At 49.2% G+C, this 26,734-nt stretch overlaps 1 protein-coding gene across 3 annotated transcripts; it reads left to right on the top strand.

Moving 5' to 3' along the window:
- The first annotated feature begins 167 nt into the window (after positions 1-167).
- Positions 168-26,461, top strand: Nlgn3 (neuroligin 3). Of its 3 annotated transcripts, XM_090326752.1 has the most exons (8): positions 168-256; positions 3,000-3,660; positions 4,338-4,397; positions 9,435-9,494; positions 11,397-11,546; positions 19,886-20,071; positions 22,799-23,588; positions 24,594-26,461. In XM_090326752.1, the coding sequence occupies exons 2-8, from the start codon at positions 3,204-3,206 to the stop codon at positions 25,435-25,437; spliced, it is 2,547 nt and encodes an 848-aa protein (XP_090182878.1). In that variant the 5' UTR covers positions 168-256; positions 3,000-3,203; the 3' UTR covers positions 25,438-26,461. The 3 variants fall into 3 exon arrangements, with proteins under 3 accessions (XP_090182878.1, XP_090182879.1, XP_090182880.1); XM_090326753.1 differs by lacking the exon at positions 4,338-4,397; XM_090326754.1 differs by lacking the exons at positions 4,338-4,397; positions 9,435-9,494.
- Positions 26,462-26,734: the final 273 nt, after the last annotated feature.

The following is a 26,734-nucleotide window of genomic DNA, read 5'->3' as shown; positions in this document are numbered from 1 at the left end:
GAGTGTGTCTGAGCATGAGGGGGTGTAATTGGGCCATGCCCCAGGACTTAAGCCATCTTTGGCACAAAAGGAGTTAATGGCAGGGACCGCGCCCCCCCTGTGTCCGGGCACGCGCAGCGCGCCCCCTCGGTGCGCGGGCACAGCAGCCAGGCTGCTGGAGAGCTGATCTCAGGATTCGGGTGCGGAGCCCTTGGCCTGGAGGCGATATGGGTGGTCCGTGGCACGGTTCAGTCGCTCGCAGCAGCCCAGGGAACAGGTGAGGCTGCCTGCCCCCCCTCCTAACACCCCCCCATCGTTTCTCATCTTCTAGCTGCCTATACGTTGCCCCCCCCCATCGTATTCCCTCTCAATCCCGGGCCCCTCGATCCTCCAACCAGTAGCTCCCATTCCTCTCAACCCTGTGTTTTCCACAGGCACCCCTGACCCCCCCCCAAATATCCCTCTGCTTCGTTTTCCTTTTCTACCTCCTCCCTAAATCCCGCATCTCTATTATGCTCTCGTCCATGGTCCCCGTGTTTCCACAGCCCAGCCCGCATGCTCACCAAAATACCCCTATCCAGGGCCCCCAGCCCCATTCCTGTATTGCATGTTGCCAGTCCCCCCTCCCCTGCAGTGCAGCCCCATCCCCCTTTCCCCAGAGCATCTCCTAGCCAGGTTCCTTCCCCCACGCTCTGCAGCCCCCCCACCCAATGGAGGCCTTTATTCTATCCTCCCCATTCCAGTACAACTCCATCCCCCAATAGTATTCCCGATCCTTATAGTCCCCAACACCGCAGTTCTCAATAGTACTCCATTTCTACACAATGCTCCTTGCTTGATGCCCCCTAATACCACCTCCTGCCCCCCCCAAAAAACCCTCCAGATGTCATTCTCATCCCAGCATTGCTACCTCCCGTTGTCTTCTCCCAAATATGAGTTGGACTCAAATGGAGATCTTGGCCTTGGGAACCAACAGTGGGTCCTAGGGTACAGAGGGCATTTGGGGGTCGGTCAGTTTGTCTAGGTATTTATGGGGGAGGGGCTGCAAGGAATTGGCTCAAAGGGGAATTTAGCATTTGGCGCTGAAGGGTTACTGGAGAGGGAGGCATCTTGAAAGGGTTAAGGGAATTTGTGAGGTGGGGGTGGCACCGAGGGGGTTAATTGGGGGGGTTGCTGGCAGGGAAGCCGTGTGAATGAGCGGTCTGTGCCCCAGGGTTGCCATGGAGATGGTGAATGGGGGGATTGTGTGAACTCAGCTGCGGACGATCCCCCCCCATATACACACCCACCCACTCCCTCCTGCCCCACCTCCCTACTCCTACCCCTTCCTTCCCCTTCCCCTCCTCCCCTCCAGCAGGATGCATTCTGGGCAGTGTCTGGGAACTACCCCCCCCATACTTAGCTCCCCATTTCCTCTGATCTCCCACCCTTTTAGTCACTTTGTCTACTCTACTCTCCTGTCTTTCTGCTCCTTCTTCTCCTTCTCCTTCTCCACCTCCTCCTAATCTTCCTCCTCACCCTTCTCCTTCTTCCATTTGCTCTTCTTTTTCTTCTTCCTTCTCCTCCTCCTCTTCTTCCTCTCTCTCTCTCTCTCTCTCTCTCTTTCTGTCTCTCTCTCTCACATACACACACACACACACAAACACACACACACACATAGGCACACACACACACATGCACACACACATACACACACATTCTCATCCCCCCCCCCCATTTTGCCGGGCGTTCCCATCTCCCTCCCCCACCCCTTCATCCACTTCTTAAAGGAGCAGGCCCGCGATCTCAGAAGGTGGGAGAAATGGGGGGAAAATGAAATTTGTCTGCTAGATGTGTGTGTGTGTATGTGTGTGTACACAATGTGCATGCGTGGATGTTCATGCGGGACTGATTGCGTGTGCCTGTGTGGATGTGTTGACTGTGTAACTGTGTCAGAAGGCCTGTATGTCTGTGTTGCTATTTCTGTTTCTGTCTCCACCTATGTGTCACCATTATGCTGCGTGTGTCTGGATATTTACCTATGCGGGTATGTGTGATTTTGTTTCAGTACGTCTCTGTGTATGTGTATGTGAATGTTTCACTCTGTGAAGCTCTGGCTATGTGAGGCGCTCTGTGTCACAATGTGGGACTATGTGAGGGGATGTCAGTGGGTTTGGAATGTATGTCTCTGAGTGAATATGGCAGTGTCTATGATCCTGGCTTGGTCTCTTTTACTCCCTCTTTGAGTCTTTGTGAGTTCTCCCCCACCCCCCACCACTTATGAGTCTTAGAGTGTGTATGCCCACAGTCCGTTGTTTATTTTACACTGGACTAGCATCCAAAATGCCTATCGTGCTCTACAGAATGGGTTCTGGCATTTGGTATGAATGAAGAGACAAGGGAGCAAGAAAAGGACCCAGGTTTAAGAATGTGGGGGTAATGAAATCTGAGGAGCCATGTCCTCAAAGGGGTATGGGAGGGTCTGGGGGTTCTAGTGAGTAGCTGCCATGTCCCTGTTCTTACCTGAAGACGAGGGGGTCTCATTGGCATCTATTGCTTATCTGCTGCCTCCCCTTGTGAGCTCACGTCATAGAGTGTGTTAACCATCTTCGCATCTTCTGATGTGGAGATCCCTGTGTGGGGTTACCAGGTCTCAGTGTTTTGGCACAGCATATGCAGGGACCTGAGTTCCATTTCCAACCCTTCCCAAAACCACCAAACCATGCTACAATGCCTCCATTGCAACACTCCATTGACTATGGAGTTGAACTTGACTATGAAGGTGGCACAGTGACCACTGTCACTCTGTTCATCCCCTTAAATTGTCCAACTATGGTCAAGTACATAGAATGGTTCTGACAGGTTGTGGATCACCTGGGGGTCCCCTGGAGCACTGCACATGTAATACATCTATAACTATAGCAGAATAGGCCAAGCCTGGCAGAGCCACCCTCCTCCCCCCCGCCCCCCCCCCCCCCCGCAAGCCCCACTCAGCAGCCATCAGACTATCTTGGATGACACGTGCCTCCCTCTTTCCACAGGCCTGTCTGGCCCTGAGGGAGTCCCCCTTTCGAAGCGGTGGTGCTTGGACGACCTGCTCTCTACGTTGCTGGGCACTTGTAGGTGTCCCCCGAGAGCTCAGTTTTGAGGTTCAAGTCAGTGTGGCCATGAAGGGGCTGCCTATTGGGCTGATGCTGTGACTGACCCTGGAGTCTGCCTCTCCTGCCAGTCCCCCTGCCCGGAACATGTGGCTGCGGCTTGGCCCGCCCTCGCTGTCCCTGAGCCCCACGCCCACAGTTGGCCGGAGCCTGTGCCTCAGTCTGTGGTTTCTCAGTTTAGTGCTGAGGGCCAGTACCCAGACCCCAGCACCCACGGTCAATACTCACTTTGGGAAGCTAAGGGGTGCCCGGGTGCCATTGCCCAGTGAGATTCTGGGGCCTGTGGACCAATACCTGGGGGTACCCTACGCAGCTCCCCCAGTCGGCGAGAAACGTTTCCTGCCCCCTGAACCACCCCCATCGTGGTCAGGCATTCGGAACGCCACACACTTTCCCCCAGTGTGCCCCCAGAACATCCACACAGCTGTGCCCGAAGTCATGCTGCCTGTCTGGTTCACTGCCAACTTGGATATCGTTGCCACTTACATCCAGGAGCCTAACGAAGACTGTCTCTACCTGAATGTCTATGTGCCCACGGAGGATGGTGAGTGCTGTGGCCAGGCATTGTACCCTCCCCACCTGCCTCCCGCCTGCCCTGCTGTGTTTGTGGCTTGCATGTGGTCGTGTGCCCAGCAGCATGAGTCTGTCTGTCTGTGAAACGGCTTCTAACCATCACTCTGCTCGGCCTTCCCCTCCCCTCCCTGTTCTTCCCTCTCCCAGCATTGTCTGAGCTCCCATGTGTGAGTGACACTGTTGCCAGGAGGGGACTGGCCAGGCCTGGGAGCTTTGTCAGTTCTAGGTCCCGTGCTGGATGGGGATGTCCTGGGGATTATGGGTCTCTGCTGGCAGCTGCCCCGCGGGAGGATGCTGGCTCCACCAGGCCCCACCCCCCCACCCCATTGCCACTGCACCTGCTCCAAAAGGTGGTAGGTGTGTGTGGCTGAGCAAACTGGGTGTGTGTGGTGGAGGACTTTGGGCGGGGAGTGAGACAAGCCTGGTGGGCAAAGCTTAGGTACCTCCTCTTTCAACTAGCTGATGCCTCCTCCCGCGGGGGCGGGGGTCACACTAAGGTAAGTGACAGAAACAAAGGAGATGGTGGGACAGGCTCTCTGCCATGTGCCGCCTGCAGAGCAGCTCAGCTCTTGGGGCCTGGGGGTGGGGGGGTGCATGCCCCTGGGCAGAGGCCTCCTGTTATTTTTTAGTTTTTTATTCATTTTACAGTAAAGCGGATTTCCAAGGAATGCGCCCGAAAGCCCAACAAGAAAATTTGTAGGAAAGGAGGTAGGTAGCGAGCTGGCGGGGAGGGAGACAGAGAGAGAGGGAGGGCTGCCTGCCCACCCTCCCTTACCCCAGAAGACCCAGCCTTCCTTCAAGTAGCCCAGGTTCAGGGGGCGGTGAGCAAGCATAAGGCCCACTTCATCAGAGGGCCTTGACTACAGAGAAGATTCAGTGGCCTAAGTCAGGTTCAGAGCGGAAACAGCAACCCTCTAACCTCCAATCTTCCCAGATCCAGATTCCATCCTAACATGTGTGCCAGGGGCTCACCTGGTGACACCTCAGGAAGAACTTTAGGTAACCAAAACAGAGGCTCTGCCCTCTCCCCCAGGGAGCAATTTTCACAACACACTGCCCTGTCCTAGGTTGACAGTCTAGATTCAATTCTTTCCTCAGAACATTAGAACACACATGAGTACACACAGTATGTTTTTCCTTCTACATGTAACACCCAGCCCCTGCCTCTGGCCAGATCCCAGGTGAAAGATCCAAGCTGCTCATGGATCTCTGGTGGCAAATTTTAAATTTAGCCTCTTGCCAAGAGGAATTTGTTACCCTATTTGTTTACTGGTACTTCCTTGCCCCAATAGAATTTTCTTTTTTCTTTTCTTTTTCTGCAAAGCACACTTATACCATCTTCAAAGGTGTCCCACACCTTGAGAAGCAAATAAGGCAGGGATCAGGATTCCAAGATTACAGATGAGGAAATCAGCCCAGGGGAGGGACTTGTTGCTGCTCAAGGCCCTATGGCTGCTGTGTGGCAGATCTGGGGCTAAAACCTGGGCCCCTTGACCCTCAGGGCATGTTTTTTCCACTGTAGCACATGCAGGCAATTCCCATATGGCCACTCCTACCTCCCAGCTCTGAAAGAAAAATGGTGAGATGGGGCTGGAGTAGGCCAACTTGAAACCATTAATAGCTTAGGGAACAGGTGGACAATCACAACCTGATCCCTACAACCCTTTGGCAAGCTTGCACTTTGTTTTCCTTTGATGTTCTCAGAGTGGGGACATCAGCATTCCTGGGACAGAATGCTCCCTACTAAAATAAAAATCTGGCCAGACACCAGTGGCTCACGCCTGTAATCCTAACTATTCAGGAGGCTGAGATCTGAGGATTGCAATTCAAACCTAGCCTGAGCAGAAAATTCCATGGGATTCTTTATCTCCAATGAAACATTAAAAGCCAGAAGTGAGCTGGGAGTGTGGCCTAGTGGTAGAGTGCTTGCCTAGCATGCATGAAGCCCTGGGTTCCATTCCTTGGTACCACATACACAGAAAAAGCAGGAAGTAGCGCTATAGTTCAAACGGTAGAGCACTAGTCTTGAGAAAGCTCAAGGACAGTGCTTAGACCCTGAGTTCCAGCCCCAGGACTGCAAAGAAAAGAGCCAGAAATGAAGCTGTGGCTCAAGTGATACAGCATCAGCCTTAAGTGTGGGTGGGGGAAAAAAGTCAAGCAAGAGCACAAGGCCCCAAGTTCAAGCCCTATTATGAGCACAGGGGAGAAAAGAAAAGAATTTTTGGGGAAGAATAGGGAATGTACGTGTTAAACACATGCCTTGAGAACTTTTTTTTTTTTGCCAGTCCTGGTCTTGAGCTCAGGGCCTGAGCCCTGTCCTTGGATTTTCTCAAGGCTAGAGCTCTACCACTTGAGCCTCAGCACCACTTCTGGCTTTTTTCTATGCATGTGGTATCGAGGAATCGAACTGGGGTCTTCGTGCATGCTAGGCAAGCACTACACCAATAGGCCAAACTCCTGGGCCCGCCTTGAGAACTTTTGATGCACATTGGAGCATGAAATAACACATGATACCCTAAGGACAATGTTTTGCCCCTCTCCAATTCAGCCCCACCTTCAAACACAGTACACAGCCCATCCATGACTTTCATTTGAATGCAAGATGCTGTGGTACTTCCAGAACAGTGCAGGTCTGGGAGTATGAAGCTTGATGGAGTCCCAACTTAGATTTCCACTCACAGTGAGACCTGAGGCCAGTCTTTTCCTTTAAGAACCTCTGTTTCCACATCAGAAAGTAGGAGACAACTTGCAGTCTGCAAATTCCATCAGCCTCTAAATATATCCAAGAACAGGGTCTCTTCAACATGCTACCATGAGTTCTGTGATGTCATGGAGGGAAGAGAGGAGATGTCATTAATATCGAAGGGCTCCAGTAAGTTGCCTAGGGCAACTGTGACCCTCTATCTAGAGAACTGACTGGAAGCTGCCTCTCAGTATGAGTGTTTACCAGTCACATTTGTGAATGATGATCAAAGTCATGGGCTAGCTGCTGTTGGGATGTGGAGGTATGTGAGTCAGAGGAAGAATTTAGAAATTACAGCTAATTGCAGCTTTGTAGAAAGCTCCAAGTCTATTACAACTCTGGTGGGCCACAAACTCCTGTGGCTTGTGCCTATTATCCTGGCTAACTCAGGTGGCTGAGATCTGAGCATCCCAGTTCAAAGCCAGCCTGGGTAGGAAAGTTTGTGAGACCTCCAATTAGTCAGCAAAATCCTGGCATTGAGGCTGTGGCTGAAGTGGTAGAATACCAGTCTGGGAATGGGGGAAGGAGCTAAGGAACAACACCCAGGCCCAGAGTTCAAGCCCTAGTACCAGCAGAAAATAAACAAAAACCCTCATGTGGAGTCAGGTATAGTAGCTCGTGTCTATTATTCCAGCTACACTGGATGCAAAAGGTAGGAGACTCACAGTCTGAGGCTTGCTCAGGCAACGTTAGTTTGAGACCCTCCCCAGAAAAAAAAAGTAAAACACTCAAAACAAAACCAAGAAGGAGTAGGGGGTCTGGATCTAGCATTTGAGCACTTGTTTAGAGAGTGCAAGGCCCTGGTCTCAATCTCTAGCACTACACAACTATCAAGCAAACAGCACCAGAATCTAGTTTCTGTAAGCCCCACAAGGCTAGTGTAAGATATGGGGACAGGACTGGGAGAAGGTATTTGATCATTTAGCTCATCAAATGAGTTCCCTCTTCTGGGCCTGTTGGTCATTTGGAACAGTTACAAATCTTAATCTCTTTTGGGGAGACCTATGCCCAGAGGTCATTATTGCTTTGGTATGCATAGACCAAGAGAGGTGGCCTCAGCAGCTATGCGTAGTGTCTGCATATGGTGCCTGGTAAGGTCCAGATCAGCAAGGGATTAATTAATTGTTCAACAAGGGCCAGGTTAAAGGCATCAGTGCAAAGGAGGCTGGGCCAGTGCAGCAGCTAACTGAAGGACACTAGAAGAGTGGGTGGGGCTGAAGGAAGGATGGGAAGTGAAGGATTTCCTGGGGGAAAGATCTGCTCCACTCCTACCCGCATGAAGGTGGAAGAAATCCATGTCCAGGGATGAATGATTCTTTTCAATTGAGTGAGCTGTCCGCTGTGTGGGTGATGACGTCCCGGTCCCATCAGGGTTCTGAGGGTACCACTGGCAGGTGTTGAACTAACCTGTGAAGACGGTAGGTGCCACTGAAAGCTCAGGAAGCTGGAGGTATTTCAACTGCCAAGCTGAGCTCTGGCCTTAGATGAAAAGCCATTTTGTAGTAGGAGAGTGGACCCTGTTTTGATGAAGAGCTAGAAGGAAATCCAGTCATCAGAGCTCAAAACAGCTGAGACACAGGGCTATTTGCTTTCTTTAGGCTACTGGTATCTGGTGTCCTGGATACTAGAGGGTAATGCTTGGGATGCCAGCAGAATTGCCTCCATGACCATACATGATCCGATGCAGCACCCAGGGAGTTGGCCCTCTCTCTCCACAGCCATTTCAAGTAGCACTTCTAGTCTCCTCAGAACAGAAAGAATTGATGCCAGCCTTACCCCAGGTCCTAAATGTCTCTCTTCTCCCTTCTAGTCTTTTTTTCTCTTCTCCCCTCTGCTTTCCTCTATATTCCTCCCCCCATCCACACTCATCCCTCTTCTCTCATTGACTTTTTCCCCTCCCTTTCCTTCCCCACTTCCCCAAAGGTGGCATGGTACAGTGGAAAGAGTTTGGAGTCAAGCCGACCTGGGTTTGCTTCATACCTCTAGCACTTTCTAGCTGTGTGATCTTGAGCAAGTCACTTGACCTCTCTGAACCTCAGTTTCCCCATCAGTGAAACAAGATTAAAGATAATACTTAACTCCCTGGGGTGTAAGGATCAAACAATATGGCATAAGTAGACTGTCTGGCACATGGTAAACATTTAGTGTATGGCAGAATGTACTGCCATTATCCCTATCTCTTTGTTTCTTCTTCTCTCTCTCTCTCTCTCTCTCTCTCTCTCTCTCTCTCTCTCTCTCTCTCTCTCTCTCTCTCATCCCTTTATCCCCTTTCTTCCTTCCCTCCCTTCCCCCTGGCTCTCTACATCTCAGAGCAATGCTTGCTGCTCTCAATACTGGTTCCTGTGGACAGGAACCCCATTTGCCATTAATCAGAGCAGGGGTCCCCAATGAAGGCCAGAGAGTAAACTTCATCTCCCATTTTTTTTTCTCCTGTGGGAATCAGGGTCAGCTGAGGCCCAGCTCAAGTGTGTGCATTGGGTCCCAGTAGCTCAGGCCTGGGGGCCCTGGTACATGTCTCTGCTCTAAGTTATCTCATACTGATAGCCACATGTGCCGGGCAATGTCACCTCTCATCTTCAGCACCTGCCCCTGCTCTTCCAGCTCAATTTGCTTGTGTCCACCTGCACAGTCCCTCCCCCTCCCCCACTGCCCAGAATGAATCCTTGCTCAGTGGGTCTCTGGCCCAGTGCCCTAGCCCACCTGCTGCTACTCCCTTCCCACCTGGGAAGGGAGTTGAATGAGAGGGGCTGCTGGGAACCTGGAGGTTGGGGCAGGGAGGTGCAGGGAGGCCAGCACAGCAGAGGCCTGCCACACCATCTTCCTAATGCAGTTCTGAGCCTCAGCCCACCCATTCCCTCAGTTCTTGCCATCCCTCCTGCCTGTCCTGGGCCCAGGCCCAGAGCTGGCTTGCTGGGCCACACTGCAGTCATGCTGTTTTTGAATTCTCTCTCTGTTTTGTTCTCTGTTCTGTGCTGTTGTGTCTCCCCGTGTCTGGTCCCCAGGATCCGGCGCTAAGAAACAGGGCGAGGACTTAGCGGATAATGACGGGGATGAAGATGAAGGTATTTGGGGGCTGCAGGGCGCGGCGGCTGGTGCATGGCACAGAGCCCCTCCCCTTTCTCGATGGGAGAAGCCCCGTCTGTCTGTCTGTCCGTCCGTTGGTGTGTTTCTGTTCCTGTACAAGGCCGTTGGGCTGTTCCTCCGTCTTTGGTCTGTTGGCCACTGGGGAGTTCCAGGGTGATGGAAACGGCTGGCAGGAGCAGGGACCACGAGCCGAGCCCTCGTCCCCAGTCCCGCCCTCCCCCCTGTCTTCTATGGTTCATGGGTCCCTGCCTGTACTGAGCGGCAGGAAGCATGGAGAGGAAGCAGGGCAAGGGAGGGCGGGGAGAGGCACCAAGGACCCTGGATGGTGTTAAATTTGGAGACCCCTGCGTCTCACGAGGAGCCTGGTTCCTGGGAAAGAGGCCCAGCAGGACGGCGCATGGAGGGACAGGACAGTGACAAACAGAGGCTAGAACCTCCTCTAGCCATCTCCCAGGAGAGATGGTCCCAAGGTCAGGAGCTGCAAATAGATTTGGGACAAGATCAGAGAGGCTGTGGGCTCAATGTGCCAGGCTGAGGTCAGGACACCATAGCCGTCAGTAGGTGGCATAAGCTCCTTGGGTGATGGTCGGACCAGCCTTCCTCCTTGGGGTAACAGGTTCGTTTGTTTCACAGAGAGCACCTCCCGTCCTTTCTACCTCCAAACCCTGATCCTTACCCCTTCTCCCTGGAGGGGCCAGCCAATTCAGGGGGGCCACTGGTGACGGGAAGAACTGTGTTGGTGTGACGGTCCGGCTCACAGACTGATAGGCTGCAGGCAGAGCCTGTAGATCAGGCTGAGTTAGCCTTGTCTGGAGTGTCCCAGGCCTGACACCGGACCCGGACCCGAGGCTCCCTGAGCCTGGAAGCAGTCACTTGATGGGCCCGCCCTGATTGGCCTCTAGGGAGGATCCATCTTCTCTTAATGCTGACTGGGAACAAGCTGTGTTGTTTTTTTTAGTGTGGGGGGGGGGCATCCCCAGTGTTTCTGCTTAAGTCCACCTTAGGGAAAATGGGCCAATGAGCACACGTGGCTGAGACACTACCTCAGTAAGGCTCGCCCTATCCCACTTCTGCTATTCACTTCCCTTTCCCTGCCTCCTTCCTCGTTCTCTCCCTGTGCCATTCCTTATTCCCACCCCTCTTGTCTCTGTCTGCACTTGGGGGGAGGAGGGGGGACGCAGCTCCTGCCAATGGCCATTTTTCCATGTAACTGGTCTAGTCTTGGAGGTTTCAGGGCTCCCCAGACCCTGCTCTCTCTAAAGCCATGTCAGGTCCCAGGACTCCTGGGTTCCCAGGGTAGGGACTCACCGAATGCTATTAAGAAACCACCAGGCCTTGATCTTCCTGCTGCCCCCGACTAGAGCCTAGCTGTGGCCCACCTAAACCTAATTATCTTAGGCCCACTTGGTCACATGCAGTTGGCAGGCACTGGAAACCTGAGTCTTTAAAAGCATCACTGAAAGGGAGAACAAATGCAGTCTTGGTATTCAGTATACACTATGGGGAAAAAATAAACTATGCAACTTATGGGCAGGGATGAGAAAGAGAAAGTAGGAGGGGAAAAAAGGAAGGGGTACCATTGTCCCCCCAAAAATTATTCTCATTACCTGATTTATGCAATGGTAATCCCTCTGTACAACACTTTAATCATCGCAATAAAATTATATTAAATCTTTTTTAAAAAATCACTGAAGTTCATCTAACTCTGGCCAATGCTTGAGCTCTGGGCTAAGCAACCTCCTGAGTCCTTCCCTCAGATGGCAGTGGTGTCCTGGCACCTGGGATAGCTTTACTGCTCGCACCCCTCCCCCCCAGGGCTGGTGGGGGTGGGGGAGGAAAGGCGTTCTATCCAGCCTGTGTCTCACCCTTTCTCCTTGCAGACATCCGGGACAGTGGTGCTAAGCCTGTCATGGTCTACATCCACGGAGGCTCTTACATGGAAGGGACAGGCAACATGATTGATGGCAGTGTCCTCGCCAGTTATGGCAACGTCATCGTCATCACCCTCAACTATCGAGTTGGGGTGCTAGGTACGATTCCATGTCAGCTGACTAGAAGAAAATTTGGCTTCTCAAGTGGGGCAGAAAGAATGCTGGAGAGTTCAAAGCAGGTTACTTCCGATTTGCTAGCTGCCGTTAAGGACCGTATCAACAGATTGTATCTCACCACCCCCTACCCAGCTGAGGAGGGCTTCTTCATATCCCTACACCCTTTCTTTAGGCCCAGATAGATGCCACTAAAAATTCAGTTTAAACTTTACATATCACTTTAGGTCCCAAGCCAAATCTCTCCTCCCCGACTTTGACTAGACTAACTTTTGTAGGATCCATTAACTTTTATTTGGGGTGTCCTATCTTTATTCCCAACCCCAATCCCTAGTCTCACCTTCCGAAACGCCTCATACATATACACTATGCCTTTTGATCCACCCATGCCATTCACCCTTAAGCCCACATACAACCACTCTCCATGCATACAGATTTTTTTCCAGTACCGCTCACACAGAAACACATTCTTCTGCCAATCCAGTCGCATAGCCCTTCTCATACCTGCACATGTATATTCCTCATGCCCACACCCTATGCCCACAGATTTCTCGCACCTTACATATATATATATATATATACTATGCCTCCCATATATATAATATGTATACACACATTTTCATATACTCCTCCCCACAGCTCTATACTCACATCTATACCCATATACACCCTCCTCACCCACATCACGCTTTTCCTCTATCCCCATATTGACATCTCCCACAAAGACCTACACCCCGCACAGCCACGGCCACACCCAAACTCCACGTCATTTACATGTACATAAATATCCTTCCACCCCACACATACACACTCCTATCCTTCTTTACGCCTCTCCACTGCTGTTGCCACTCCACCCACCCACACAACTGCATACTTGCACACATCTGCCCCTTGCTATCCTCCCATAAGCACAAACCAATATGCTCCCCCGCTCGATGCAAACCCCTGCATATCCATCCCACGCGTGAATCAATACTACGCCCCCACACACAGCCCTGCCTCATATCTACAAAGATTCGTCCACTATGCACATCTACACTCAACCTTAGGCCTCTGTCAACATGTGTATGCATGCATGCATTACACATACATGCTCTGCATAATATACTCATACATATGTGCTTCTTCCCACACGCCATAAATCTCCACACATTCATGCATCTAACCTGCATCTGTACACACACACACACACACACACACACACACCTCCCTATCCCAAGCATACCCTTACTTCTCCCTAAACTTTCATGTCCCAAATACACATCCATGTGCACATTCTACTTTCTTCATATACATATACATCCATCTCCATATACAAATACATCTCTGATCACTCACACCCTATCATATAACCAATAAAACTTCCATCACACATTTGTTTTCCAACTGCACAGAGAGAAATAGAGAGAGAGAGAGAGAGAGAGACAGAGACAGAGAGAGAGACAGAGAGAGAGAAGAGAGAGAGAGAGAGGGAGGGAGAGAGAAGAGAGAGACAGAGAGAGAGGGAGGGAGAGACAGCAAGTACTTCCCCCTGCTATACACAAGCTCATTTGAATGATTAGGCACCCTCTCTGCCCTGTACCTTCCATAGTGACTTCAAGTGCCTCTCCACAGCCAAGGTCTTCTGGTAAACAAGTGCCTCAGGGAAGGTGATAAAGCACTTAGGGCCGTGGTCTTTCCAGGCAGCTTACTCAGACTCTGCACCCTTGTAGAGGCCTGAAGAAGCTGACTTCTCCACTGGAGGTTTTGATCCTCAGTATTCCAGTGGGAGTCTAACTAAGGTGTTTGTCAGGTCTATGGGCCTGGAGGCTGAACCCGCAGTTAGATGTTGCTTACTCTCTGGCTCGTTGAGGGACAGAACCTTATTTTCAATTTGCCAGTTCCAATCCCAGTGGCCTTGGCACTACATTTCAATTCCAAGTGCCAATCCACTCTTGACTTACCTTAATATCATGTAGGATAGGAAGAAACTTGTGGATCAGACTGGAGAAATGATATTCTTCTGAGAAAAGCTGTGTGTGCCTGAGCCCCCTCAGTCACTCCCAGGACAATGGGGACAGAGTTTGCTGGGCATGCCCCTCATCCTTCCACAGGCTACTGGATTTTAAATGTCTGTCACTCCTCCTCTTTCTTATTACACTGCCTCAGACACCATGCTAAGGCTCTTGTAAGATCCTTTGTCTTCTTGAGAAAGGAGATCTGAAGGTGAAGGTATCATAAAGGTGACTGTAATTCGACACACTAAGGCCACACAATTCCCAAACAGCAATGAATGTGTAGACATGATCCTATGGGTTTTTACAGACACCCCACACAGTAGTTCATGGTTACAAATACGTCTGCTAATTTCTTAGGGTAATAGAATATATACAACTCAGCTGCTTTTGCAATTAAGCAACACAAAGGTCGATCTGTAAGGCTTACTAGAATGTACAGAGAATTCCAATATGCACCAGTTCTATATTGTCAGACCAGCTAGGTATGGAGGGAAAGAGTAGAACTGAGAGAAAGAGAAGGGAAAATAAAGAAGAAAATAAAAGGATGGGTACTGATGGCTCATGCCTGTAATCCTAGCTACTCAGGAGGCTAAGATCTGAAGACTGTGATTCAAAGCTACGCAATGCAGAAAAGTCACTGAGACCCCCTATCTCCAATTAACCACCAGAAAACCGTGGAGCCGTGGCTCAAAGTGCTAGAGTGCTATCCTTGAGCAAAAGAACCCAGGAAAAGCTCAGGGCCTAAGTTCAAGCCCCATGACCAAAAAGAAAAAGAAAAACAGAGCTGGGTGCCACCTGTAATCCTAGCTATTCAGGAGGCTGAGATCTGTGGATTGAGGTTCAAAGCCAGCCCAGGCACAAAAGTGGGTGAGACTCTTATCTCCAATTAACCACCAGAAAACCAGAAGTGGCATTGTGGCTCGAGGAACAGAGCACTAGCCTTGAGGTGAAGAGCTCAGGGACAGAGCTCAGGACTGAGTTCAAGCCCCACGACCAAAAGAAAAAGCAAAGGACTGGGGAAAGCAAAGAGGATGAGGGCACTATTGTGGAAATGAGTCAGAGAAGAAACAGGGGAGAGTTGGGATTGTAGGTTGTGAGGACTTAATTGTCTTTTGAGATCTGTGGGCTACAGAAAGTATTTACTTCACAACACAACTCTTCAGCTACTCTGATTTTTTTTTGTCAGTGTGGGACTTGAACTCTGGGCCTGGGCATTGTTCCTGAGCTCTTCAGCTCAAGGTTAATGCCCTACCCCTGTGTCCACAGCACCATTTCCAGTTTCTTGGTGGTTAACTCGAGATAAGAGTCTCACGGACTTTAGTGCCCAGGCTGGCTTTGAGGCACAATCCTCAGATCTCAGCCTCCTGAGTATGTAGGATTACAGGTGTGAGCCACCTCGCCTGGCTAGCTACTCTGATTCGTAGTTTCTCTATCAATAGTACTTAACCTTCTGGGGATGCTTGTGAGATTCTAATGAAAGCTGTGAACTCTCACTCAGAAGCACACACACACATCCCATATATATATACATAATCTTCCTAGGTCTGGGAATACAGCTTACTTGTCTAGGATGAACAAGGCCCAGGATTCTGGCCCTAGCACCAAAGGCATGCCAAAAACTTCATTGGAAGTGTCACCCTTGAATGAAAAAGCCAAGCAGGAGCCACAAGGCCCTGAGTTCAAACCTCAGTACTAGCTCATACAAAGTCAAAAACAGAACTTCAAGCCAGATGCTGATGGCTCATCAATGTCACCCTAGATACTTAGAAGGCTGAGATCTCAGTATCACAGTTTGAAGCCATCCTGGGCAGGAAAGACCATGACACTCTGACCTCCAATTAACTACCAAAAATCCAGGTTGGGGTTGGATGCATGGTTCAGTTGGTAGAGTGCTAACCGACGAGCAAAAGTGTCAGGCTCTGAGTTTCAGTTCCAGTCTGGAGCCCAAAACAACAACAAAAAGCTGGAATGGAGCTGTGGCTCAAGGGGTAGAACACTAACCTAGAGCAGAAAAGCTCAGGGACAGTTCTCAGCCCCAGGACACAGCAAAATTAAAAAAAGATTTCACAATGCCCTTGAAGTTCATCCATAAAGCTCATGCTAAGAACATTCATTTACAACCACCGCTCATTTCACTAATCACAACAGTGCCTTAGAGAAGAAGGGGCGTGACTAGAATATTATTCTTGATGCTTAAGCATTCTGTGATGATCCAAATAACATTATCCCACACTTGGAAGGAGTTAAAACTGAGATTTGGTCAGAAGTGCCCCATACTTTCTGTGTACCCTTCAGTTCCTGTGCTGGCACACAAATATAATCAATAAGCCACTGATTGCGTTCTGGGTACATGTAAGATATTTTTTGTCTCTTGGCACCAGACATAGAACATGGGTTTGTCCCTGATGCTTGAGAATTTTGCTGTGTAGCAGAGGCTCAGTCATTTTTGTTTGCCAAAGCATCACAGAACAGGTGGCCAGTTTTGGACCCACATGGCATGCATGCATGCAGTCACCCTCACTCCCACCAGCTTCTCCTGAGCACTGAAATCATCAGACGATTCATACTAAGGAGTTTCTCTCAACATCTTCGTTGATTTGTTTATATTGAGAACATCACCATGCAGTCCATGGCAAGAGGGGTAGCTATTATTTCAGAAACCCCCACTGGGCTTGAGACCATCAAAAGAAAAAGACTCCAGTAGGATATAGGATATTCCTAAGGGCTGAGAAGCTAGGGATTTGCCACATATTATTCTAGGTTCTGAAATTAACTTAATCCTATATCCTCGTTTGGTTACCCTCCGGGTAAAATGAAAACCTGATCAATATCAAGCCTGGAGTGACACCAATATCTGATTTAGGTGCAATCTACCTGATTGTCCCATCTTCTTTTTGATAAGCAGCTTACCAGGTACCGTAGTATCAATTTAGGCCCAGGGAAGCTGGCTTAGATTTATTCAGACTATGTTTGGCATTGGGTATTTTGGCCTCTATTGTCGTGTGTGTGTGTGTGTGTGTGTGTGTGTGTGTGTGTGTGTGTGTGTGTGTGTTTAGGGCTAGTCAGGAGACTGGGAAACAAGGAATAAGTGGCTGATATCCAAATCACTAGATTGTGTGAACTTCTGGTGGATCATGCTCACCATATCTTCTTTTTCTCCAGTCCTTGGGGCTTGAACTCAGGGCCTGGGCACTGTCCTTAAGCTTTCTCAAGGCTAGTGCTCTACCACTTGAGCCACAGCACCACTTCCAGCTTTTTCTGTGTATGTGGTACTGAGGACTTGAACCCAGGCTTCGTGCATGCTAGGCAAGCACTCTACCACTAGGCCACACTCTCGGCCCTCATCATATCTTCTTGACCCCGTTTGGATGTAGTTCTTTTGTGTGTGTGTGTGCCAGCTTGAATTTAGGGCCAAGGCACTTTCCCTTAGCTTTTTCAATTAAAGCTGGTCCTCTACCACTTGAGCTAATCCCCACTTACAGCTTTTTCCTGGTTAATTGGAGACTCTTTTTTTTTGGGTGGGGGGCTAGTTTTGAACCATGATAATTAGATTGCAGTCTCCTGATTACCCAGGATTCAAGGCGTGAGCCACTGGTACCCAGCTGGATAATAGTTCTTAAAGCAGAATTCTTGCACCATCCACATGCTTCAGTGCCCCCTTTCTGGAAGCTCATGGGGTCTGAGGGAGCAAATGTATGGTCAAACCATCCACCCAGTTTTCAGGCCTTTGTTTCTTAACCCAGAAAATTGGTTCATGTTGGAGAAATCTACCACATCCAACTATAAGCTTTGCTACTGATTAAGACCGACATCTTTGACACATTTCACTGAATGTGAAATGAAACTGGCGAGGGCTGAAGCCAAGTCTGCTATTGCCTAAGTAAAAGAAAAGGAAAGGAGAGTTTGAGGGAAGGAGACAGAAGGGAAGGAAGTTTAAGGGAATACGTAGTGATTTTTGCCACAGGGTCTCAAGGGGTAGAAGGCAACTGAATTGGGTCTTGAGCTGCACAGATTTTTTTTTAGACTTACAGGACCAGCTTCAGTTTTCTTAAGGAACACTTCAAATTTGAGTTGAATTTTTCCACTCACCCTTGCTCAGGTTTCCTCTAATCCTTTTTCCTTTCCTCATCGGGAACCTGGGGCTAAAGAGGACTTTTGATGAGGTCCTGGGAGGAATAACTAAGTACTTTACATACTTAATTGTACCAAAGGTAAATTAATAACACACTTGAAGAGGCAAAGAGGATACAGAAAGATTCAAAAGGGCCGTGATCAGGTCTTGGGCCTGCTTGAGTCTATTTGCATTCAACCTCTGCCCAAGGACCGCCAGGACTGCAAGAGAGCTCTCTGAACTGTGAGCGCCTTCTTCCATCATGGTTTTGTACTAAGTTGATTCCGGGTGGTGTGAATGAGCTTTTAATGGGGGACTCAAAGGATACGAATCCACATGTGAATTGTCAGTGTGGTGGAGTACTGCAATTACCCACCTGGAAAGGACCCTTCCCAAAAGCCTAGGACAGAAGAAAACAGCCTTCTAAGGATCAGGGCAAAGATGAAACACGGCAGCCGGATCAGTCTAAAATGGAAGCAGGTGGTGGTGGGGAATATAGGACATCTCTGTGGGATAGCCAGCAGGTGGGCGGGAAGGTAGTCTCCATGGTAACAAGTCTCCATGGCAGCAAATCCCAGCAGGTGGGTGGGAAGGTAGTCTCCATGGTGACACGTCTCCTCAGCAGCAAATCCCAGTGGGTGGGCGGGAAGACCTGTTTCTGTGGTAACAGCACTGCACTGACTTCTTCATTTCTCTACCAGATGAAAAAGATGGTCTAACCCAGTGGCTTCTCAACTTTAGCAGGCATCAGTATCACCTGGAGAGCTTGTTAAAATCATAGATTGGTGGAACCCACCCTCAGAGTTTCTGATTCATTAGATGTTGGAGGAAGGGAAATGAGGACCTACTCTGAGAATGAAGGAGGGGGGAGGGGCATTCAAGGTCCTGCAAAGATGTGGGGATGAAATGATTTGTATGGGAAGGACTAGAACAGTTTAAAGATGATTGCCTTTTAGATTCTTTACTTCCATGTGGGTGCTGGTGGCTCACACCTGTAATCCTAGCTACTCAGGAGGCTGACATGATGATTGCAGTTTGAAGCCAGCCTGAGTAGGAAAGTCTGTTAGACTCTTATCTCCAATAAACCACACAAAAGCTGGAAACGGAGCTGTGGCTCAAGGGGTAGAGTGCTAGCCTTAAGCAAAAAATAAAAAATCTCAGGGGCCGGGAGTTTGGCCTAGTGGTTAAAGTGCTTGCCTAGCATGCACGAAGACCCGGGTTCGATTCCTCGGTACCACATACATAGAAAAAAGCCAGAAGTGGTGCTGAGGCTCAAGTGGTAGAGCTCTAGCCTTGAGAAAGTCCAAGGACAGTGCTCAGGCCCTGAGCTCAAGCCCAGGACTGGCAAAAAAAAAATCTCAGGGACGCCACCCAGGCCCTGAGTTCAAGCCCCAGGACTGGCACAAAAAGAAAAAGGAAAAAAAGCCAAGGAATCTTCATTTCCTTTACAGAGAAAGAAGGGGAAAGAAGTAGCTAGAAATAACTATGCTATACTGGGTTTGTACTCATTTTATCCTTCTTACAACTATATGAGGTTTTTTTTTTTAAATCTAATTGTAGGGGATAGGAGTGTGGCCCAGTTGGTAAAATGCTTGCAAATTGAAGCCCTGGCTTCGATTCCTCAGTATCACATATACAGAAAAAGCCAGAAGTGGTAGAGCACTTGCCTTGAGATAAACTAAAAATAAAAAGCTCAAAGACCTGAGTTCAAGCCCCAGGCATGGCAAAAAAAATCTAATTGTACAGGAGTGAAAACTGTGGCTCAGTGATTTTAAATAAGTTTCCTAAGGCCATGTGACTTGGATGCAAATCAAGGACCATCTGATTCCAGAGTCTTCTGCTTTTTCCAGTGTATCTTGACAGATGTATAGGATCATGTCCCTTGAAAGCATGCCTGGGTAGAAGATACAGAGTTCTGACCACTTGATTCTGGGGTTTACTCTCTCACCTAAAGGAAGCAGCCACTTCAAATGTTCTGATTGGCCTCCTTCCAAACTGGATCAGGGGAGGGAGACAGGGAGACAACATTGCCTATATTAATGAGGCTAGACCTCCCAGGAAGAAGTTGTGGTTTAGGTTAGCAAGATGGGAAGAGCTGCATGGTCATGTGTTCATCCTCTGACCTGACTCTCCCCTCCCCCAACTCCTACCTGCATCTTCAGCCAAATCCTCCATCTCTTTGTCTTCACTGTGTTCATGCTCTTTGTTGAATCCAGGTTTCCTGAGTACTGGAGATCAGGCTGCCAAGGGCAACTATGGGCTTCTTGACCAAATCCAAGCCCTCCGATGGGTGAGCGAGAATATTGCCTTCTTTGGAGGAGATCCCCGCCGTATTACTGTCTTTGGTTCCGGCATCGGTGCGTCCTGTGTCAGCCTTCTCACACTGTCACATCATTCTGAGGGTGAGTAGCTCCTGAAACAAAACAGACTAGTCCTATGCTGACTTGACACCTTGAGCCTCAGGGTTTTCTCTGCTCTAGAATGCCTATCTCTATGTCTCAGGAACAGAACAAGGAATCAGCCAGTCCTCTTCCACCAGCTGGGTAGCCCTTCAGGAAGAAATGGAAGGGAAATGTTTGTTTCGGGGAAAAAAAAAACTATGTCTTCAACTGTGAGAGAGGGAAGGAGAAAATCCCATTTACACCACAGGAGAGCAAGCTCCAATGCCTTGTGGCATTGGAATCTTGGTTGGCAGAGTGGGAGTAGAATGCTTCTTTCTGAAGGGATAATCGTTCTTTTCTGGCAGGGGAAATCTTTCAGTATTGGAAAGACATGTTACTTCAGAGATGAAATCTAAGGGTGGAAATTAGTTTCTTGGTGTAAGAAACACTCATTGTCTGCCTTTCTCTTAAAGATCAAGTCTATACAGGAGAGGAAATAAACTTGAGCAGGATGTGGATCTAAAGTGAGAATCTCTGGCTTGGGATACAGGTTTCTTTTGAAGGACAGTGGTCTGTTTCTGAGTGATCTCTTCCTGGGGTACACAGCCCATGGAAGGGAGACTCATTGTTAGCCTCTCTCTAGTGGCAGGTCACTGAGTCAGTTCCAAGAGGTAGAACGCAATCTTTGTCTTTGGCAAGGGAATGTTCTTTCCATCTCTAGAATATCGAGAATATTCTGTCTCTGAGAGGCAAAGATGAACTCGTGTGTGTGTGTGTGTGTGTGTGTGTGTGTGTGTGTGTAAGAGGGAGGGAGGGAGGAATTGAAACTACTAAGGTGAAAGATTTTTCTTGTGTACAGATCCTAGGGCTTGAACTTAGGGCCTGGGTGCTGCCCTTGTGCTCTTTTGCTTAAGACTAGTACTCTACCACTTGAACCACAATTCCACTGCTGGCTTTTGCATGGTTAATTGGACATAGTCTCACAGGCTTTCCTACTCAGGCTGGTTTCAAACCACAATCATCAAATGTCAGCCTCTTGAGTAGGTAGAATTATGAGCATAAACCACTAGTGCCAGGCTAAATGTGTGTGTGTGTGCATACATCCTGGGACTTGAATTCAGGGCCTTTCCTACCTGGACTGGCTTTGAACCAAGATACTCAGATCCAGCCTCCTGAATAGCTAGGATGATAGGCATGAACCTACAAGCACCTGGCTAAGGCTGAGCTTCTAATGAAGAAAAGATCTTCCTGGAAAAAAAAAGCGTCCTTTTCTGAAGTAAGGAAATTGGAATGAATTGAGTTGAAATTTCAATGAAATTGAACTTGACCCTGTGGTTAGTTTTATTCTCACAGGAAGAATGGCATGTTCTCTTTGAAGGTCTTTCTGAGAGAGAAAAATCATTTTCTCTAACCAAGAACTTCTGTCTCTGCCTCTCCAGAAACTTGGTGAGGGGAGACTAAGGTGGGAATTGGGTCCTCTAAAGAGAAGAAAAGGGAGAGCTGGGGTGTATCCCAGTGGCAGTGCTTGACTAGCATCCATAAGGCTCTGATTTCCATCTCCAACAGGGAAAAACAATGTGTTTAGTTTCCTTCCACAAAAGAAGGAAAAATGACTAAATGCGAGGGTCCTTGTGTCTGAAAAGAGGCCAGGGGCCTCTTCTTATTGGGGACTTTTCTTAAGAGGAAATGACCTTACCTGGAATGGTACTTGTGTCTCTGGAGGACTGTCTTGTTTCAAGATTGGTTTACATGGGCTGGGGATATAGCTCAATAACAGAACACGTGCCTACCATGTGTGAGGCCCACAGTTCCATTCCCAGCAGTGAAAAACAAAAAAAGAACAAAACAACAAAAAAAATCCCAGTTCTTGGTGCCTTTCTATAATTGTCTCATAGAGAATAATCTAGAAAAACTAGGTTCTCTTAAGTAGTCATCTGCATTTCTTTCCCTTCCTTCTCACATAAACTGCCTTTCTGCTGGAGCAGTGAAATTGTATTCTTAAGGGCCAAAATATCAGTTTTCTTACTATTTCAGTTCACGTACAAAGAACTCCCTTGAATCTTAATACAATGGAGAATGATCACTTCTTTTCTTCGAGAGAGGGAAGAACCTGCTGCCATTTGTTTTGTTTTGTTTTGTTTCTTAAAGCTTAGAGGACAGGGATCCTCTCTGCTTGGAAGAAATGTGGATGTGTTGTTAATGGCTTCGGCAACAGGGAAGTCTCTGCAGTGACTCCAGACTGGGAGAGCATGTGCCTGGGAGGCTTTCAGCCCTTAAGGCCTTTGCCCTTGAGATCCTTCCCCAGAACTCCCAGAATATGGGGCTCTCTCCTGCCTGCATTTCTCATCTCTCATGAAAAAGACCCCTTTGTGGTGTCAGCGCCAGCTCCCTGGTGCTGAGCTGGCACAGAGCTGGGCCCAGCTGGGCAGGAAGCAAGAGGGAGAGACAAGGGATGATAAAGAGAGGCTCATGTCTGGGACCCAAAGGGTTACTTCTCTGTCAATTCCTTAACCCCCAAGTGACTGATCATTGCACTGGAATAGGGAAACAGCCAAGGGCCGAAGGCAGAGAGAGGTCAAGGAAGGGGCCTGGCAGTTGTGGTCCTAGCCAGTCATCCCCTTGCCAAACACTTGTTTCTCTTTCCTAGCCTGTTCACCATGTAGGGCAGCCTTAGTGACAAAGGAATAAGATGTTTTATGATCACGTGTGACAGAACAGATCTGACCCACTGCCGCTTCTCTTTTATAGGGCTTTTTCAGAGGGCCATCATCCAAAGTGGTTCTGCTCTGTCCAGCTGGGCTGTGAATTACCAACCAGTGAAGTATACCAGCCTGCTCGCAGACAAAGTGGGCTGTAACGTGCTGGACACCGTGGATATGGTGGACTGTCTTCGGCAAAAGAGTGCCAAGGAGCTGGTCGAGCAAGACATCCAGCCAGCTCGCTACCATGTGGCCTTTGGCCCTGTGATTGATGGTGATGTCATTCCTGACGATCCTGAGATTTTGATGGAACAGGGAGAGTTCCTCAACTATGACATCATGCTTGGTGTCAACCAGGGCGAGGGTCTCAAGTTTGTGGAAGGAGTAGTTGACCCTGAGGATGGTGTCTCTGGCACTGACTTTGACTATTCCGTCTCCAACTTTGTGGACAATCTCTATGGCTATCCTGAGGGTAAGGATACCCTGCGGGAGACCATCAAGTTCATGTACACAGACTGGGCTGACCGTGACAACCCCGAGACCCGTCGTAAAACCCTGGTGGCACTCTTTACTGATCACCAGTGGGTGGAGCCGTCAGTGGTTACAGCTGATCTGCATGCCCGCTATGGCTCACCTACCTACTTCTACGCCTTCTACCATCACTGCCAGAGCCTCATGAAGCCTGCTTGGTCAGATGCAGCTCACGGGGATGAAGTACCATATGTGTTTGGTGTCCCTATGGTAGGCCCCACTGACCTCTTCCCCTGCAACTTCTCCAAGAATGATGTGATGCTTAGTGCTGTCGTCATGACCTACTGGACCAACTTTGCCAAGACTGGGTAAGGAGGAAAGGGGGTGTTTTCTTCTTTGGAACTTCAGCATGACCCATCTCTTTTCCTCTGTCTAACCTCTTTCATCATATTCCTTCCTAGGATAGCCTCCAAAACTTCTTTGTGAACCCCTCCCACCTCTTCTCTCTCTCTCTCTCTCTCTCTCTCTCTCTCTCTCTCTCTCTCTCTCTCTCTCTCTCTCTCTCTCTCTCTCTGCCACCTCTTTTGGGGATTTCCTGCCATTTTCCTTCTTTCAGATTTTTCTTGAAGGAGCTAAGAGTGGAGTTCAGTGCTAGAGTACCCATTAGCATGCCCAAAGCCTTGGTACCTAGTCCACTAAAACCTATCAAGAAAATTGGTGTTGAGGACCCAAACTAGCAGCAAGAGTGTGCAGGTGCTGGCTGTGGGTGGCTCACACCTGTATCCACCTCAGGAGGTTGACATCTGAGGGCTTGAAGGTTTGAAGCCAGCCCAGGCAGAAAATTCCATGAAACTCTTGTCTCTGATTAACTACCAAACAGCTGGAAGTGGAGCTATGGCCCCAAGTGATGGAGTGCTAGCCTTGAACAAGAAAACTCAGGGACAGTGCCCAGCCCTGAGTTCACGGCCAGAATTTGTATAAAACCAAAAAGAATGAGCAGGAGTGAGTTACTAGCAGAATGTGGGAGTGAGTGTTAGCTCATCAAAGATAGGAATAACGTCCAGAAAGAGCCTTTAGAGGGCTCCTAGCAAACGAAGCAGCTGAGAAATTTGCTAGATGCCCAGGAGCATGTGAGAAAACAAAGTATTTGCATAGTCCAAGCTCTGGGGATGGGCACTGTTTTCGTGGTGTCCACCAAGGCGTAGTCCATTCCTTTCTTCAAAGAGGATGTGAAAAAGGGCCAGACTCTGAAAACAATGGGAATGGTGGAGAGATTTGCGCTGGGAAAGTGAGCTTTCTAGGAGGGTGTGAAAGAGGCCAGGTCCTTTCCTCCAGCAAGTAGAGTAACCTAGAATTTCCATGTGATATTTCAGGGATCCCAACAAGCCCGTCCCCCAAGACACCAAGTTCATTCACACTAAGGCCAATCGTTTTGAAGAAGTGGCCTGGTCCAAGTACAACCCCCGGGACCAGCTCTACCTTCACATCGGGCTAAAACCCAGGGTCCGTGATCATTACCGAGCCACTAAGGTAGCCTTTTGGAAACACCTGGTGCCACACCTGTACAACCTCCATGACATGTTCCACTATACATCCACGACCACCAAAGTGCCGCCTCCGGATACCACCCACAGCTCCCACATCACGCGAAGGCCCAATGGTAAGACCTGGAGCACCAAGCGGCCAGCCATCTCCCCGGCCTACAGCAATGAAAATGCCCAAGGGTCCTGGAATGGGGAACAGGATGCAGGGCCACTCCTGGTGGAGAACCCTCGAGACTACTCCACAGAATTAAGTGTCACCATTGCCGTGGGAGCCTCGCTCCTGTTCCTCAATGTTCTGGCCTTTGCTGCCCTCTACTACCGGAAGGACAAACGGCGTCAGGAGCCCCTCCGTCAGCCTAGCCCCCAAAGGGGAGCTGGGGCCCCTGAATTGGGAGCCGCCCCTGAGGAGGAGCTCGCAGCACTCCAGCTGGGTCCCACTCACCATGAGTGTGAGGCTGGCCCCCCCCACGACACCCTGCGCCTCACCGCATTGCCCGACTACACCCTGACCCTGCGGCGCTCCCCTGACGACATTCCACTCATGACCCCCAACACTATCACTATGATCCCCAACTCCCTCGTTGGGCTGCAGACATTGCACCCCTATAACACCTTCGCCGCAGGGTTCAACAGTACCGGGTTGCCCCACTCACACTCCACTACCCGAGTATAGCTCCCATGCAGAGCACAGCTCATCTCCCAGCTCCTCCCCTCCCAGATACACACACACACACACACACACACACACACACACACACACACACACACATATCCATACACACCACATATGTATACGCACGCACCCGCACCCTCCAGCAGACCCCCATCTGCACAGATACAGATGTGGACATGCACCTGCATGTATGAAACCACCATGACAGAAGTCAATCTGAGCAAACCCTTCCAATGGGGGGGGGAACAAAGGAGTCCTCCATAAACTGAGGACCCATAGAACAGCAGCTGAAACCAGCTCCCTGAGCCTGACCACAGACACTCCTGGGGGGGCCCTGAAAGCAACCACTGAACACCCCCTTGGTGCTCGCCTTCGGCCTCTCTTGGAACTGCACCATCAATTAACTCCAGACTTGGGAGCTTTAAAGAGCAGAATAGCTCTTCCTCCCCCAGACTTGGTCTTCTTTCTGGGTCTTGGGTTTTTTTTTCTTCGTTGACTTTTTTTTTAAACAAGAAAAATGGAAACAAATGCTTTTTTCTTTTTTTTCTTCTTCTTCTTCTTCTTCTCCCCCCCCCCCCATTCCATGACTGCTAAGACGCTCCAGAAAGGAGGTTCCAGGTCCAGGTCTGTCTGGTTCTGGTATTCTCTATGTTCACACATCAGACCAAGGAAAAATATCCCCCCAAAGAAACCCATTTGAGCAAGACCATGGGGGAGAGTTCTCCTGCCTTCCATGTGTCCCCCCACAGAGGGCTGCAGAGCTGGCGGCATGACTTACTTCTTGTATAGGCTAGCAGCCTTGGCCTGACTAGACCACAGGACCCTAAACCTGGTGACTAAGGTACTGTGGAGGTTGTCATTCTTGGAACCCCAAGTACATAATCTTGGTTCTGCCTCTGCCCTTGGGGGAATGCTATTGGAATTTGCCCCCCCCGCCCCCCATTTTCTTTAGTATCTTTTTGTGTCTGGGCATTTCTCTTTCAAAAAGGCAGTGTTTTTCTTCTTCTTCTTCTTCTTCTTCTTCTTCTTCTTCTTCTTCTTCTTCTTCTTCTTCCTCCTCCTCCTCCTCCTTCTTCTTCTTCTTCTGTTATTGTTGTTGGCTTTTTTTTAAGAAACATTCTTAAAACACTAACGGAAAACCCATGGAGTTTGTCCTTTGTAAAAATTTTAAACAGTGTCTTGATATAAAAATAAAAAATCCAGTTAGCACTCCCAACCTGCCTCCCTTGCACCGGGCATTGTCCCAACAGCCTGAGAGCAGGGTGCCTCTGCTGGCCAGGGATCTGGCAGTCACAGC

The sequence above is a fragment of the Megascapheus bottae genome, chromosome X (assembly GCF_031878675.1).
Source record: "Megascapheus bottae isolate mThoBot1 chromosome X, mThoBot2.hap1, whole genome shotgun sequence".
Taxonomy (NCBI): Eukaryota; Metazoa; Chordata; class Mammalia; order Rodentia; family Geomyidae; genus Megascapheus; species Megascapheus bottae.
This window is presented reverse-complemented; position numbering and strand designations above follow the sequence as displayed.

Excerpts from the sequence above, each read along its gene's own strand:
- Nlgn3 (XM_090326752.1), top strand. The coding sequence starts at position 3,204 with ATGTGGCTGCGGCTTGGCCCGCCCTCGCTGTCCCTGAGCCCCACGCCC. Across the intron at positions 4,398-9,434 it reads GAAAATTTGTAGGAAAGGAG|GATCCGGCGCTAAGAAACAG; the intron begins GTAGGTAGCGAG and ends TCTGGTCCCCAG. Across the intron at positions 23,589-24,593 it reads ACCAACTTTGCCAAGACTGG|GGATCCCAACAAGCCCGTCC; the intron begins GTAAGGAGGAAA and ends GTGATATTTCAG.